The sequence below is a fragment of the Oncorhynchus masou genome, chromosome 1 (genome assembly GCF_036934945.1).
Source record: "Oncorhynchus masou masou isolate Uvic2021 chromosome 1, UVic_Omas_1.1, whole genome shotgun sequence".
NCBI lineage: Eukaryota > Metazoa > Chordata > Actinopteri > Salmoniformes > Salmonidae > Oncorhynchus > Oncorhynchus masou.
Genome location: NC_088212.1, coordinates 40226028 through 40243695, shown reverse-complemented (window position 1 = coordinate 40243695; position 17668 = coordinate 40226028). Strand labels below are relative to the sequence as shown.

The 17668-nt window shown below is 42.2% G+C and overlaps 1 protein-coding gene across 1 annotated transcript in view; it reads left to right on the top strand.

Annotated features, from left to right (window-relative positions):
* Positions 1-17668, top strand: part of araf (A-Raf proto-oncogene, serine/threonine kinase) — a 33543-nt gene that overhangs the window by 7843 nt on the left and 8032 nt on the right. Inside the window, exons 3-14 of the mRNA XM_064971428.1 lie at positions 6948-7051; positions 7391-7493; positions 7733-7887; positions 13154-13258; positions 13472-13616; positions 13824-13854; positions 13968-14095; positions 14823-15025; positions 15269-15445; positions 15726-15772; positions 16424-16542; positions 16932-17063. Of these exons, the coding sequence (XP_064827500.1) occupies positions 6948-7051; positions 7391-7493; positions 7733-7887; positions 13154-13258; positions 13472-13616; positions 13824-13854; positions 13968-14095; positions 14823-15025; positions 15269-15445; positions 15726-15772; positions 16424-16542; positions 16932-17063 (1449 nt within the window). The remainder of the gene's footprint in view (positions 1-6947; positions 7052-7390; positions 7494-7732; positions 7888-13153; positions 13259-13471; positions 13617-13823; positions 13855-13967; positions 14096-14822; positions 15026-15268; positions 15446-15725; positions 15773-16423; positions 16543-16931; positions 17064-17668) is intronic.

Sequence of the window (17668 nt, the reverse complement as noted above, 5' to 3'; positions counted from 1 at the left end):
CCTTGCTCTGCATGGGTAACGCTGCTTCGAGGGTGGCTGTTGTTGTGTTCCTGGTTCGAGCCCAGGGAGGAGCGAGGAGAGGGACGGAAGCTATACTGTTACACTGGCAATACTAAAGTGCCTATAAGAACATCCAATAGTCAAATGTTAATGAAATACAAATGGTATAGAGGGAAATAGTTCTATAATTCCTAAAACTTCTTACCTGGGAATATTGAAGACTCATGTTAATTAAAAGGAAACACCAGCTTTCATATGTTCTCATGTTCTGAGCAAGGAACTTAAACATTAGCTTTCTTACATAGCACTTATTGCACTTTTAGCAAGACACTTCTGAATGCTGGCAGTGCTTTCACTCTAGTGGTAGCATGAGACGGAGTCTCACCAGCCTAATCTCGGGAGTTGATAGGCTTGAAGTCATAAAGGGATTGCATAGCAGTTCAGACGTCTTTTGTCCTCGTCTTGTCGTGTCCCATATATATATAACTTTTCATACATTGTTTTTTTTAAATTTCCATAAATTCATCTTCAAAACACTCTCCTGCAACCCGCCTAACCAATTTATATTCATAAAAAAGTATTATTTACCTCAAATCTGTAATCCTCCAAGAAGCTAGCCAGAAACTCCAAGAAGCTAGCCAGAAGCTAATCAGAAGCTAGGTCAGAAACTAGCCAGGAGCTAGTTAAAGCTTTCGTCGATTCCGTAGCAAACATCAGTTGTTCCAGAGCTAGCCAGCTGAGGAGTTCCATCAATCACTCCTTGGCTGCGGTCACCTATCCGGACCCGTTTTGCTGCGGAGCCCCACCGGGCCTTCATGGCTGGACTGCCGACGTTTTCTACCCGAAGGAGTTATCCGGCTGGCTCCTTCGTCGCGACGTTGCCTGGGCGCCCATCTGCAGCCTGCTAGCCATTAGCTGTCTTATCGGCTGCTATCTGAATAGACAATCGGACAATTTATTTTTTATTTTATTTTTTTCTTCTTGGGCCTCTAGCTATATCTATTGTTTTTTTTTTTGTTGTTGTTGTGTGATTTGGATTATTCCCCTCTACCACACGGAACCCCACTAATCAACTGACGGAACGCAAAAGGTGGCTAATAACAGATGTCCATCCTATGCTAGCTTGCTACCGATGGCCTGGCTAGCTGTCTAAATTGCCGTGACCCCCAACCAACCTCTCCACTCTCCGGACCCTTTTGATCACTCGACTAAGCATGCCTCTCCTTAATGTCAATATGCCTTGTCCATTGCTGTTCTGGTTAGTGTTTATTGGCTTATTTCACTGTAGAGCCTCTAGTCCTGCTCACCATACCTTATCCAACCTATTAGTTCCACCACCCACACATGCAATGACGTCTCCTGGTTTCAATGATGTTTCTAGAGACAATATCTCTCTTCATCACTCAATATCTAGGTTTACCTCCACTGTATTCACATCCTACCATACCTTTTGTCTGTACATTATACCTTGATGCTATTTTATCGCCCCCAGAAACCTCCTTTTACTCTCTGTTCCAGACGTTCTAGACTACCAATTCTTATTGCTTTCAGCCGCACCCTTATTCTACTCCTCCTCTGTTCCTCTGGCGATATAGAGGTGAATCCAGGCCCTACAGTGCCTAGCTCCACTCCTATTCCCCAGGCGCTCTCTTTTGACGACTTCTGTAACCGTAATAGCCTTGGTTTCATGCATGTTAACATTAGAAGCCTCCTCCCCAAGTTTGTTCTATTCACTGCTTTAGCACACTCTGCCAACCCGGATGTTCTAGCTGTGTCTGAATCCTGGCTGAGGAAGACTACCAAAAATTCTGAAATTTCAATTCCAAACTACAACCTTTTCAGACAAGATAGAACTGCCAAATGGGGCGGTGTTGCAATCTACTGCAGAGTTCTGTCCTACTATCCAGGTCTGTACCCAAACAATTTGAACTTCTACTTTTAAAAATCCTGACTGCCCTTAACCAACACAAAATATCCTATGGCGTTCTGCATTAGCATCGAACAGCCCCCGTGATATGCAGCTGTTCAGGGAAGCTAGAAACCATTATACACAGGCAGTTAGAAAAGCCAAGGCTAGCTTTTTCAAGCAGAAATTTGCTCCCTGTAACACTAACTCAAAGTTCTGGGACACTGTAAAGTCCATGGAGAATGAGAACACCTCCTCCCAGCTGCCCACTGCACTGAAGATAGGAAACACTGTCACCACTGATAAATCCACCATAATTGAGAATTTGAATAAACATTTTTCTACGGCTGGCCATGCTTTCCACCTGGCTACTCCTACCCCGGTCAACAGCACTGCACCCCCCACAGCAACTCGCCCAAGCCTTCCCCATTTCTCCTTTTCCCAAATCAGCTGATGTTCTGAAAGAGCTGCAAAATCTGGACCCCTACAAATCAGCCGGGCTAGACAATCTGGACCCTTTCTTTCTAAAATTATCTGCCGACATCGTTGCCACCCCTATTACCACCCTGTTCAACCTCTCGTGTCGTCTGAGATTCCCAAAGATTGGAAAGCAGCTGCGGTCATCCCCCTCTTCAAAGGGGGGGGGGGGCTCTCTTGACCCAAACTGCTACAGACCTATATCTATCCTACCATGCCTTTCTAAGGTCTTCGAAAGCCAAGTCAACAAACAGATTACCGACCATTTCGAATCTCACCATACCTTCTCTGCTATGCAATGTGGTTTCAGAGCTGGTCATGGGTGTACCTCAGCCACGCTCAAGGTCCTAAACGATATCTTAACCGCCATCGATAAGTAACATTACTGTGCAGCCGTGTTCATTGATCTGGCCAAGGCTTTCGACTCTGTCAATCACCACATCCTCATCGGCAGACTCGACAGCCTTGGTTTCTCAAATGATTGCCTTGCCTGGTTCACCAACTACTTCTCTGATAGAGTTCAGTGTGTCAAATCGGAGGGTCTGCTGTCCGGACCTCTGGCAGTCTCTATGGGGGTGCCACAGGGTTCAATTATTGGACCGACTCTCTTCTCTGTATACATCAATGATGTCGCTCTTGCTGCTGGTTAGTCTCTGATCCACCTCTACGCAGACGACACCATTCTGTATACTTCTGGCCCTTCTTTGGACACTGTGTTAACAACTCTCCAGGCAAGCTTCAATACCATACAACTCTCCTTCCGTGGCCTCCAATAGCTCTGAAATACAAGTAAAACTAAATGCATGCTCTTCAACCGATCGCTACCCGCACCTGCCCGCCTGTCCAACATCTACTCTGGACGGCTCTGACTTAGAATACGTGGACAACTACAAAATCCTAGGTGTCTGGTTAGACTGTAAACTCTCCTTCCAGACCCACATCAAACATCTCCAATCCAAAGTTAAATCTAGAATTGGCTTCCTATTTCACAACAAAGCATCCTTCACTCATGCTGCCAAACATACCCTTGTAAAACTGACCATCCTACCAATCCTCGACTTCGGTGATGTCATTTACAAAATAGCCTCCAATACCCTACTCAACAAATTGGATGCAGTCTATCACAGTGCAATCCGTTTTGTCACCAACGCCCCATATACTACCCACCATTGCGACCTGTACGCTCTCGTTGGCTGGCCCTCGCTTCATACTCGTCGCCAAACCCACTGACTCCATGTCATCTACAAGACCCTGCTAGGTAAAGTCCCCCCTTATCTCAGCTCGCTGGTCACCATAGCATCTTCCACCTGTTGCACACGCTCCAGCAGGTATATCTCTCTAGTCACCCCCAAAACCAATTCTTTCTTTGGCCGCCTCTCCTTCCAGTTCTCTGCTGCCAATGACAGGAACGAACTACAAAAAGCACTGAAACTGGAAACACTTATCTCCCTCACTAGCTTTAAGGACTGTCAGAGCAGCTCACAGATTACTGCACCTGTACATAGCCCACCTATATTTTAGCCCAAACAATTACCTCTTTCCCTGCTGTATTCAATTTATTTATTTATTTTACTCCTTTGCACCCCATTATTTTTATTTCTACTTTGCACATTCTTCCATTGCAAATCTACCATTCCAGTGTTTTACTTGCTATATTGTATTTATTTTTGCCACCATGGCCTTTTTTTGCCTTTACCTCCCTTATCTCACCTCATTTGCTCACATCGTATATAGACTTGTTTATACTGTATTATTGACTGTATGTTTGTTTTACTCCATGTGTAACTCTGTGTTTTTGTATGTGTCGAACTGCTTTGCTTTATCCTGGCCAGGTCGTAATTGTAAATGAGAACTTGTTCTCAACATGCCTACCTGGTTAAATAAAGGTGAAATAAAATAAACAGCTCAATGCTTGAAGCACAACGAAGAGCTGCTGGCAAAATGCACGAAAGTGCTGTTTGAATGAATGCTTACGAGCCTGCTGCTGCCTACCATCGCTCAGTAAAACTGCTCTATCAAATCATTGACTTAATTATAACATAATAACACACAGAAATACGAGCCTTTGGTCATTGATATGGTCAAATCCATAAACTATAATTTCGAAAACAAACCGTTTATTATTTCAGTGAAATACAGAGAAGTGCCGTATTTTATCTAACGGGTGGCATCTATAAGTCTAAATATTGCTGTTACATTGTACAACCTTCAATGTTATGTCATAATTACTTAAAATTCTGGCAAATTATTCAGCCCAAACTGTTGCATATACCCTGACTCTGCGTGCAATGAACACAAGAGAAGTAACACAATTTCACCTGGTTAATATTGCCTGCTAATGTGGATTTCTTTTAGCTAAATATGCAGGTTTAAAAATATATAGTTCTGTGCATTGGTGTTAATGGTTAAGTACAGTCGTGCAACGATTGTGTTTTTGTCGCGAATGCGCTTTTGTTAAATCATCCCCAGTTTGGCGAAGTTGGCTGTCTTTGTTAGGAAGAAGTAGACTTCACACAGTTCGCAACGAGCCATTGGATGGATGTGCTCTGTGTTAAGAAGCAGTGCGGCTTGGTTGGGTTGTGTATCGTAGGACGCATGACTTTCAACCTTCTTCTCTCCCGTACGGGAGTTGTAGCGATGAGACAAGATAGTAGCTACTAACAATTGGATACCACGAAATTGGGGAGAAAGAAGGGGGTAAAATAAAAATAAAAGATGTGTTCTTAACTGACTTGCCTACTTAAATAAAGGTGTAAAAAAAAATGGTGTCCTAAAATACCGATTTCCGATTGTTATGAAAACTTAAAATCGTCCCTAATTAATCGGCCGACCTCTTGTGTGTGTATCTATATGTGTATCTCTATGTATGTGTATATGTATCTGTGTATATATGTATCTGTGTATATATTGTCGTGTCTTTGGCTATGCCAGATTAAGTGATATGACATGCTATTCTATAAAATAATTTCTCTGTAATTAATGTTACCTGATTGAGCTAATCATGTAAATGTAATTAACTAGTCGGGCACCACAAAATAATATTTATAGAGCCGTTATCTTCTGAATAAACTCTTACAGACCTAGTAATATTTTACATCAATAGCAGTCAATATTAATCGTCATCTTAATTCAGTCTCATCTGAAAGTTGTAAATTCTTGGGTATCCGCACAAACCCTGGCTAACAAGTTGAATCAGCAATACAAAATTGGGTTTAATTCTTTATTTACTAAATACCTAACTAATCACACAATTACACATATACATAATTAAATCATAACTTGATTACAAATTATGACAAAGGAAAATGTCCCTAGCAGGCGGAACAGATATGACAGCTTGTTACACAAAAGAAAAGGGGCTGGGTTTGAGTGAAGGAGCGGGAAGACTGAGGAACAAAGGGCGAAGCTGTGCTATCGTAAATACAGTATCTTATGCATTCTAAATTACCGCCCATTTGGAACAGGAAAATGCAATAAATATTTACTCTGAGCTGTGCTTCGGTATGTTGGTGGTAGATGGAAGGCCGTGTTGCCCAACCGAGTCCTTTGTCCTTTGAAGAATGTCTCTGGTTGTCAATTGGATACGTTGTAGTAACGCTGTTAGGTGATAGACGGAATACTCTGTCTGTTCCTTCCTAACCCTCGTTTTCTAACTCAACGGCTAGGAAGTATCACTTCTGTAGTGAATAAGAGTTCAAAGTTTATAGCATTCGCAACCAAAGCTCACGCTGATGTTGGCTTCGTTCTGTAGTTATCTGAACCATTCTGACATCGGACCGTCATCCTCGGAACAGGAGGTTATATTGTCGTCAAGGGCTTATATCGGAAGGGAGAGGAAGGCGTGTTTGAAATGTTGTATAGCCCATGTCCCTTCACAAAGGCGGGCCACTGATTGAGCAGAGCCCTACCTTATGAAAACCCAAATCTCACATTTTAGAAGCTAAAATCACATTTCATCCCATCCATGTGAATCCGATAACTCTGTGTAGACTTTCCACTGTAGAGTTTGTCATCTTATCATTGATGAGAATGTCTCAGATGACAACCGAACTGACATATTCATTAAGTACCACGCACATGTTCAATTGGTCGGATTACCAGAATATAGTTCATTTCCCCCCACCTTCTGATGTTCCCAGAATCTCTGTTAACCAAGGGTTTTGCAAATGTAACCTCAGTAGGATCGAGAGAGGAAAAAGGGGGGATGAGGTATTTATGACTGTCATAAACCTACCCCCATGACAATATATATCTATATGTGCTCATTGTGCAAATGTATTTGTTTTCAATAAACATTGGAGACAAAATATCCATATCAACAATCTAATCCAACCCGGTCTGTTTAGACCCATAGTTGTGCACGCGTCGGTTTTGTTGCATGACAACCAACTGTCTACGTGACTTACAAGATTTCTTAACTCTAAATGGTTTTTAGTGTTGTATTTTATCACATGAAAGTAGTTCTTTCTCTGACACAAGCAGCCACATTCACACCCTAGTTGTCATTGCTAAACTAGCTTTCATATACCTCCTATTTTGTTCAAACATCTATTTGTGTCTGCAGGTGAATGTTCGCCCTGGGCAGACCGTTTATGACAGTTTGGATAAAGCCCTTAAAGTAAGGGGCCTGAGCCAGGACTGTTGCGCTGTGTTTCGACTCCTAGAAGGGTAAGTGTCTGTCGTAGCCCATATAACTCAGGTCAAAAGTAGTGCGCTATATAAGGAACTGGGTGCTATTTGGGACTTGGACATCTTGTCAGTGTCATACTTTATGAACAGTTAACTAAACTGGCAGACTGATTTGAATCCATTTGAGTCACTCCCCCTTTAACCTGATTTGTAACACAATTTTCATATATATTGTTGCTCAAACAATATTTCTTAACTTTCTATGTACAACCCCAGAATACATTTTTAGCTGCTTTGTCTTCCATAGCAATACAGTTTTCTGATTCAGTTTTGTTCTCCCATTTCCTTTGTCTTTTTGTCCACCACCCCCTCCTGCAGTCGCAAGAGACTAACTGATTGGAACACTGACATCACCCCGCTGGTAGGAGAAGAGCTTCTGGTGGAGGTGTTGGATGATGTCCCCCTCACCATGCATAACTTTGTAAGTAGCTCTTGTAATTGTTTCACTCTGCATTCGTGTATTGTATGGCAACACCTATTTTTCCAGTAGTGGTTACCACCACCACGTTTAATGAATGATGAATGTGCTTGTTAGAATACTGGACCTATCACTACTTTGCCACAAACCCTCGCCTCACTTTCCTTCTTTAACACTGCCCTACCGTTTCAATTGAAATGTCTAAAAAAAACACAACCTATTTAAAGTCATTTGTATTCCAGGTACGAAAAACCTTCTTTAAGTTGGCCTATTGTGACTTCTGTCACAAGTTTCTGTTCAACGGCTTCAGATGTCAGACATGCGGCTACAAGTTTCACCAGCACTGCAGCAGCAAGGTCCCCACTGTGTGTGTGGACATGGACACTATAACAAAACGGTGAGTCTGTCGAGTACATGGAGACGGAACAGGGATACTGTCCTAGATTGTGTGAGTCAATAATGTGGTCAGTCTCCAGTACATTGTGATAAGGTTTAAAATCCTACAATGTTCTTGATTCATTTTGTTTGTGTGTCCATGGGTTCTTAACTTCTTGCGTCGAGCAATCCCGTATCCGGGAGCGTAATCATAGCCTCAAGCTCATTACCATAACGCAACGTTAACTATTCATGAAAATCGCAAATGAAATGAAAGAAATATATTCACTCACAAGCTTAGCCTTTTGTTAACAACACTGTCGTCTCAGATTTTCAAAATATGCTTTTCAACCACAGCTACACAAGCATTTGTGTAAGAGTATTGATAGCTAGAATAACATTAAGCCTAGCATTCAGCAGGCAACATTTTCACAAAAACAAGAAAAGCATTCAAATAAAATAATTTACCTTTTGAAGAACTTCGGATGTTTTCAATGAGGAGACTCAGCAAATGTTCAGTTTTTCCAAAAAGATTATTTGTGTAGGAGAAATCGCTCCGTTTTGTTCATCACGTCATTACAACGCCAAACTTTTTTCCAAATTAACTCCATAATATCGACAGAAACATGGCAAACATTGTTTAGAATCAATCCTCAAGGTGTTTTTCACATATCTATTCGATGATAAATCATTCGTGGCAGTTGGCTTTCTCCTCTGAAGCAAATGGTAAAATGCACGCAGCTGGAGATTACGCAATAATTTCGACGGAGGACACCAAGCGGGCACCTGGTAAATGTAGTCTCTTATGGTCAATCTTCCAATGATATGCCTACAAATATGTCACAATGCTGCAGACACCTTGGGGAAACGACAGAAAGTGTAGGCTCATTCCTGGCGCATTCACAGCCATATAAGGAGACATTGGAACACAGCGCCTTCAAAATCTGGGCCATTTCCTGTTTGAAATTTCATCTTGGTTTCGCCTGTAGCATCAGTTCTGTGGCACTCACAGATATCTTTGCAGTTTTGTCAGAGTGTTTTCTTTCCAACGCTGTCAATTATATGCATAGTCGAGCATCTTTTTGTGACAAAATATCTTGTTTAAAGCGGGAACGTTTTTTTATCCAAAAATTAAGAGCGCCCCCTATATCGAAGAAGTTAAGTCTAATATTAATATTTATCTGATTGAGGTCTTAATTCTTAAAATGTCTTCAATCCCATTGTCAATGGTCTTAAAAAATGCGAAGGAGACGATTACAGTGTGTCCGTTATATTGTGCTGCTGCTTAATTGTTGCCACCACAAAAAATAAACAAAATAAATCATCAAATACTGTAAGTGCAATTTCAAGATGTTCAAGAGCTATCCACATGTGCGCCTGTGTGTGTGCACTTCACGTGTGAGTCGGGCTGTTGCCAGAGCAGAGCAAGGTAGCCTATACAGTCATGGGCAAAAGTTGAGAATGGCACAAATTCATTTTCAGTCTGCTGTCACAGTTTGTATGATGGCAATTTGCATATACTCCAGAATGTTATGAAGTGATCAGATGAATTGCAATTAATTGCAAAGTCCCTCTTTGCCATGCAAATGAACTGAATCCAAAATAAACATGTCCACTCCATTTCAGCCCTGCCACAAAAGGACCAGCTGACATGTCAGTGATTCCCTTGTTAACTCTTGAATCTCCCCATCCCGGATCCGGGATCGTGACTAAAGCCTCAGGCTCATTAGCATAACGCAACGTTAACGATTTCTGAAAATCGCAAATAAAATGAAAATAATGCGCCTGCTCTCAAGCTTAGCCTTTTCTTAACAACACTGTCATCTCAGATTTTCAAAATATGCTTTTGAACCATAGCAATTGACTAATTTGTGTAAGAGTATGCTAAGCTAGCTTAGCATTTTGAGTAGCATTTAGCACGCAACATTTTCACAAAAACCAGATAACCAAATAAATAAAATCATTTACCTTTGAAGAGCTTCGGATGTTTTCAATGAGGAGACTCTCAGTTACATACCAAATGCGCAGTTTTTCCTGAAAGCGTCTGTGTGTAGGAGAAATCGTTCCGTTTTGTACATCACATTTGGCTACCGAAACGAACCGAAAATTCAGTCACCTACAACGTCAAACTTTTTCCGAATTAACTCCATAATATCGACCGAAACATGGCAAACGTTGTTTGGAATCAATCCTCAAGGTGTTTTTTCACATATCTCTTCATTGATATATCGTTCGTGGAAGCCTGCATTCTCCTCTGAATTCTGTGGAAAAATACTTGCAGCTGACTTTTGCGCACCAATTTCGGCGCAGGACACCGGGCGGACACCTGGTAAATGTGGTCTCTTATGGTCAATCTTCCAATGATATGCCTACAAATACGTCACAATGCTGCAGACACCTTGGGGAAACGACAGAAAGGGCAGACTTACTCCTCTCGCATTCACAGCCATATAAGGAGACAATGGAAAACAGAGCCTCAAAAATCCTGCTCATTTTCTGGATGCCGTCTCATCTTGGTTTTGCCTGAAGCTCACGTTCTAGGGCACGCACAGAAAATATCTTTGCAGTTCTGGACACGTCAGAGTGTTTTCTTTCGAAAGCTATCAATTATATGCATAGTCGAGCATCTTTTTGTGACAAAATATCTTGTTTAAAACGGGAACGTTTTTCATCCAAAAATGAAATTGCGCCCCTAGAGTTTCAACAGGTTAACACAGGTGTGAGTGTTGACGAGGACAAGGCTGGAGATCTCTCATGCTGATTTGAGTTTGAATAACAGACTGGAAGCTTCAAAAGGAGGGTGGTGTTCGGAATCATTGTTCTTTCTCTGTCAATCATGGTTACCTGCAAGGAAACATGTGCTGTCATAATTGCTTTGCACAAAAAGGGCTTCACAGGCAAGGATATTGCTGCCAGTAAGATTGCACCTAAATCAACCATTTATCGGATCGTCAAGAACTTCAAGGAGAGTGGTTCAATTGTTGTGAAGAATGCTTCAGGGCGCCCAACAAAGTCCAGCAAGCGCCAGGACCATCTCCTAAAGTTTATTCAGTTGCACGATTGTGGCACCACCAGTACAGAGCTTGCTCAGCAATGGCAGCAGGCAGGTGTGAGTGCATCTGCATGCACAGTGAGACGAAGACTTTTGGAGGATGGCCTTGGTGTCAAGAAGGGCAGCAAAGAAGCCACTTCTCTCCAAGAAAAACATCAGGGACAGACTGTTTTGCTAAAGGTACAGGGATTGGACTGCTGAGGACTGGGGTAAAGTTATTTTCTCTGATGAATCCCCTTTCCGATTGTTTGGGGAATCCGTAAAAAAGCTTGTCCGGAGAAGACCAGGTGAGCGCTACCGTCAGTCCTGTGTCATTCCAACAGTAAAGCATCCTGAGACCATTCATGTGTGGGGTTACTTCTCAGCCAAGGGAGTGGGCTCACTCACAATTTTGCCCAAGAACATAGCCATGAATAAAGAATGGTACCAACACATCCTCCGAGAGCAACTTCTCCCAACCATCTAGGAACAGTTTGGTGACGAACAATCCCTTTTTAGCATGATGGAGCACCTTGCCATAAGGCAAAAGTGATAACTAAGTGGCTCAAGGAACAAAACATCGATATTTTGGGTCCATGGCCAGGAAACTCCCCTGACCTTAACCCCATTGAGGACTTGTGGTCAATCATCAAGAGGTGGATGGACAAACACAAACCCACAAACTTCAAGCATTGATTATGTAAGAATGGGCTGCCATCAGTCAGGATGTGGCCCAGAAGTTAATTGACAGCATGCCAGGGCGGATTGCAGAGGTCACTGCAAATATTGACTCTTTGCATCAACTTCATATAATTGTCAATAAAAGCCTTTGACACGTATGAAATGCTTGTAATTATACTCCAGTATTCCATAGTAACATCTTACAAAACTATCTAAAGACACTGAAGTAGCAAACCTTGTGAAAATTAGTATTTGTGTCATTCTCAAAACCTTTGGCCACGACTGTACAGTTTGATAGACAACTTTAATTAAAGCTGGGATGATAAACCCTCCTCTTACCAATGCAATTTTTTCTTATGTCGGAGATTAGGCTTTCCTAATCTTTCACAGCGTTCCTGGTGATTTATGGGTTCTAAAACCATTTTTGGAGAACAGTAATGTGCGTTAGCCTGCTTCCTGCAATGAAAGCAAATCAAATTGTATTTGTCACATGCACCGAATACACCATGTGTTTTGAGTTCCCACTTCCTCATGTTGTAAATTATGTAGCATAGGATAAAGCCTAGAACAGTATACATAAACACATGCAGGCAAATTAATCTCTAAAGAGCCGAAAATATATCAGATTATTTTGAATAGCCATCATGTATTCCCTGAGCATGTTAGCTATTTCATCTAACTTCTTTCAGGTCTTACTTGGCACTGGAAAAGGTATGACTAGAGCCATCCTGCTTAGCTACCTTACCTCAAAGTATAGGCATTTGATACATGATTCACTGAATAAGGTTATTTTTTATTTGACTTTTTGGATGTAGGCTTATGTTCTAATGTTATAGAATAATACCTCCGGGAGAGCTACTGTGTGTGTGGACTTTTCTTCCAGCCCACTATAACACACAAGATTCTACAAATCCACTGCTCAACAGGACCTTGTTAAGCTGGTCCAAGTGTGATCAAAAGCCTGCATACCCTGTGGCCAAGCTCTAAAGATGGAGAGCACATATGTTTTATACAGTAACAGTGCTGTATATTTGACTTTAAAGCATTTTTTCCCCCCACAGTTATGGTATTGAGTATCATTATACTAAGCTCGTATTGACATCGAAGCCAAAATTCTTAACCTAGTTTGTGATCTCGCTAATGATTAGCCCACCAGGGTAGCCTAAACAAATGCACATGGCCAACCCTGCACTTCAGCCATGTATAGCCTAGCCAGTAGCCACTATGCTACTTCATCTGTCAGGCTCATTGCTAAGAAAGCACACCTGCCTGATAATATGAGCCATGTAGGCTATAGCCCTAAAATAACTTTTTTGCCAACATGGGCTCATTCCTGGAGTGGAATATTAGCATGTGTGTTGCATGCACACCTCAGAATTGGCATTACATTGAATTCCAAGTGGCATTAAGGTATTTTCAAAAAGTCTTGAATTCAACCTCATGGAGCCTGTGGAGACCCTGTTTTCACAAGGTCACTCATGTCACTTCATATTTGTTGTACTGTTAGCATTGTGTGACTGGAACAGTGCTCCTTACCCCTGGTTTAGTCTCTGTATGTACTGTACCTTGTTTCCAGGTGCACACCTAATCCTTGCCCAGATGAGTACCCTCAGATATCCATACTGTTGCCAGACAACTCCATATCCCAGAGCGACATCGCCTTAACCCCGGATCCTTCTGGGTAAGTGGATCTGAACCATAGTCAAATGCATCCCAAATTGTACCCTATTCCTTGGGTCAGTAGTAGTGTGCTATAAAGGGAATAGGGTGCCATGTGGGATGCAAGTCCCAGTCTAGAAACCATATGGTATTGGTGCCCCCCTTCAATGGAGAACGGTAACTCTTCAAAAATTAACCTTAACCTATACTGTTGTGCTCCTATGTTTTCATATAGGCACGGACTACTGTCCCCAACCTCGGCCTTCCGGTTTCCTCTGCCAGGTGGAGATGGTCAGTCTCTACAGAGGCATCGGTCCACCTCCACCCCCAATGTCCACATGGTCAGCACCGTAGGCCCTGCCGGTGTCAGCATCATAGAGGTGAGACAGTCACACCCACAATGCAGGGTCTGGTATTACACGCCAGGATTTACTATACTATGCAATTTCAGCAGTCCATTTATTACAGCTAATTTCTCATCCCCTACAATGGCATACATCACACCTATAGCGGGCATCGATCTGAGTCAATGTTTAAATGATATTGGACCTTAGTGGTTATGCTAAGTGTTTTTGTTCTCTTTTTAGGATGCGTTAAAATTACAAAACAATACAATGGGTGAGATTTTAAAATGATCAGATTTATTTATTTATTTGAGATTACTATTAATGAGATTATTCGCCCTTTGCAAGTGTTTAATAACTTGCTCATTTGTACTGTATTATATACAGTTCCTGAACCATCACCCAAACCCTCTACCAGCCCGCCCTCCCTGGGCTCCCCTGGCAGGAGACCCCCCAAATCCCCCTCAGAGCACAAGGAGCGCAAGCCCTCCTCATCTGACGACAAAAAGAAAGTGGTAAGTAGAAATTAGATATGCCAGCGGTACTAAAAGGCTTCTATGGAATGAGATTTTTATCTGGGGAAAGTCCCAAAAATGTAAAGGTGGCCTCCCAGGTGGCGCAGTGGTCTAGTGCACTGTATCGCAGCGCTAGCTGTGCCACCAGAGACTCTGGTTTCGAGCCCAGGCTCTGTCGCAGCCGGCCGCGACTGGGAGGTCCCTTGGGCGATGCACAATTTGCCTTGCATCGTCCGGGTTAGGGAGGGTTTGGCCGGTAGGGATGTCTCATTGAGCACCAGCGACTCCTGTGGCGGGCCGGGCGCAGTGCGTGCTAACCAAGGTTAGCACGGTATTTCCTCCGACACATTGATGCGGCTGGGTTCCGGGGTGGATGCTCGCTGTGTTAAGAAGCAGTGCGGCTTGGTTGGGTTGTGTTTCGGAGGACGCATGACTTTCGACCTTCGTCTCGCCTGAGCCCGTACGAGAGTTGTAGCAATGAGACAAGATAGTAACTTCTAATAATTGGTAACTACGAAAACTGGGGAGAAAAAGGGGGAAAAATTCAATAATTTTTTTTTTTATGTAAAGGTGACGGCATCAACGGTTGTTGCAGTCTTTTTTTGGAGATGCCATCACCTTTTTTTTTTAGAAAGTGATGTCCGGGACTCTGAACCCTTTGTGTTTGCTGTTAATTAGTGGTGGGGATGTTGTTGAAAATAGTGTTGAGTATAGGTTTGTGTTTTAGCACCGTGGCGGCTATAGAGACTCAAGTTACTACTGGGAGGTCCACTCGCGAGAAGTCAACATCCAGAAAAGGATAGGTGCAGGCTCCTTTGGGACTGTCTTCAAGGGCAAGTGGCACGGCGACGTGGCCATCAAGATCCTCAAAGTGACAGAGCCAACACCTGAGCAGTTGCAAGCCTTTAAAAATGAAATGCAAGTGCTACGGTGAGAAGCTGCTCTCTTCTTGTTAGTTACATTGACAAATTAATGAATGCTATTTTTATCAGGTCCTGGTATACCGGTATGTACATTACTCAATGACGGTGCTGTGCCGGAATGTACATTATTCAAACGTTATAGATAGAACATGGTGAATTGAGGAAACATGCAGTTTTAGGAGTGATATGGAGAGTTATGCAGTGTGTTTTGTGACTAATATTGCTTCCTGGTGGGTTCCCTCCCCCGCAGAAAGACACGCCACGTCAACATTCTGCTGTTCATGGGCTTCATGACTAAGCCTAACTTTGCCATCATCACACAGTGGTGTGAGGGCAGCAGCCTGTACCGCCATCTGCACGTCTCTGAGACCAAGTTTGAGACCATGCGTCGCATCGACGTGGCCAGGCAGACAGCACAGGGCATGGAGTAAGGCTGCAGCTCTTTGCACACTGTTATTAAAGGGAAAATCTGGAATTTGTACATCTATTTTTGAACTTTTAAATTCTTGATTCGTAGCAATGGATTCTTGAATATAACTTATACATGCCTCATGAGTTGGGTTCGACTGTCTTATTTCGTCACGTGGTGCTTTTTATTCGCACCTGAAAAGTTGTAGTTTTTTAAAGTAAAAAAAAAAAGTTTGACTGCTTTGGTATATTCAATTATAAATAACATTAGTCTTTTTTCTTTTTTTTTAAATTTTCAGTTATCTTCATGCCAAGAATATAATTCATCGAGACCTGAAATCAAACAGTATCCTTTCTTGAGCTGGGCTTTTCTCTCTGAAGATTAATACCATTATATGGATAAGAAGGCCCTGATCCTAGATCAGCAGTCATACTCTTACGACGCTTTTTGTATATTGTCAGTGGTGAGGCTCTGTCAGAGCTTCCTTTACCTAGTGTAGGCCTTTGCAGCCAATAAAGAATAACCACAGAAGTATTTTTAAACACCCCTTTTATTTTGTGTTTCTTTGAGTTCAGAGCTGTGCTAACCACTAATCATGTTCATGTTTTTATAGTGTGTCACTGTGTGGCAGTTGTGAAATCTATCCATCATGAATTGCATGTTATGTTGCTTGGTGTGAGCCTGTTTGGCTTCAAACTGTCACAGCATCTCCTCTTCTTCCCCTTTTTAAAGGCTAAGTAGAATGTGTTGTATCAGGCTTTCTAGCAGATCCATGGAGATGTATTAGAACAAATTGATCTAACTCTCGTATTTGTCACGCTTCAACATAAAATGGATCAAATGTTTGTCAGCCCCATCGGAGAGATATTTTGTGTCCAAGTCTTGATCACCTTTGTTATCAATTTCACGTCTATTTAGATGTGTGATTGATTGGCTTTTCCAAATGTACACACCTACCAACCTACTTGCTGCCATGTTCCTGAGCTCTGTTGTCAGACATCTTCCTCCATGAGGGCTGGACTGTGAAGATCGGGGACTTTGGGCTGGCAACGGTGAAGTCTCGATGGAGTGGCTCCGAGCAGGTAGAACAGCCCAGCGGCTCCATTCTGTGGATGGTAAGTTACTGGCACTCCTGGGTCGTATTCATTACGGCACACTGTAGCAAGCCATTTTGCAATGGAAAACGTTTTGCAACATTCAGGTAGTTCACTACCTGTTTCAGTCCGTTGTCTTCCATTTGGTGTCTAGGGAGTTGGACCTAGATATCACTCTCTGGTATTGCGTGTGGCATCATTTCACCTCGACTGTCAATCTACATTTAGCCATGTGATTTTTAATGTCTTGTGAGTGTTCTAGACTTTCAACGGGTAGCATTTCTCTTGTGTGATTTTATTGTTTTGGAAAAAGAAACAGTTGTAACATCAGCTAGAAAAAGTTTCATTTTAGAAAATGTCCCATCTGCTTGCGTCAGCTGTCCAATGATGTGTGTGTGTTTCCGTTGTAGGCTCCTGAGGTGATCCGGATGCAGGACGCCAACCCTTACACGTTCCAGTCAGACGTGTACGGCTACGGGGTGGTGCTGTTTGAGCTGATGTCGGGGACTCTGCCTTATTCCCAGATTAACAACCGAGACCAGGTGAGAATGTTTTGTTTTTTTACAAGTTGCAGCTTCAAGCACACATACTTTACAATTAAATTATTAAATATTTAAGTATTACAAGTTTATAAACCACCATAAATATAACACTTGATGGCTGAGAGGAGGATGGGAACTGTTTGACTCTAAGTAAATGCACTACCGTTCAAAAGTTTGGGGTCACTTAGAAATGTCCTTGTTTTTGAAAGAAAAGCAAAAATGTGTCACTTTTTAAAAATAACATCAAATTGATCAGAAATAGTGGAGACACTTAATGTTGTAAATGATTATTGTAGCTGGAAACGGCTGATTTTGAATGGAATATCTACATTTATCAGCAACCATCACTCCTGTGTTCCAATGGCACATTGTGTTAGCTGATCCAAGTTTTATCATTTTAAGTCTAATTTTTTCATTAGAAAAAGCTTTTGCAATTATGTTAGCACAGCTGAAACTGTTGTGCCGATTTTAGAGAAGCAATAAATCTGTCCTCCTTTAGACTAGTTGAGTGTCTGGACATCAGCATTTGTGGGTTCGATTACAGGTTAATCGGGTCTTTGTTTCTGGCCATTTTGAGCCTGTAATCGAACCCACAAATGCTGATA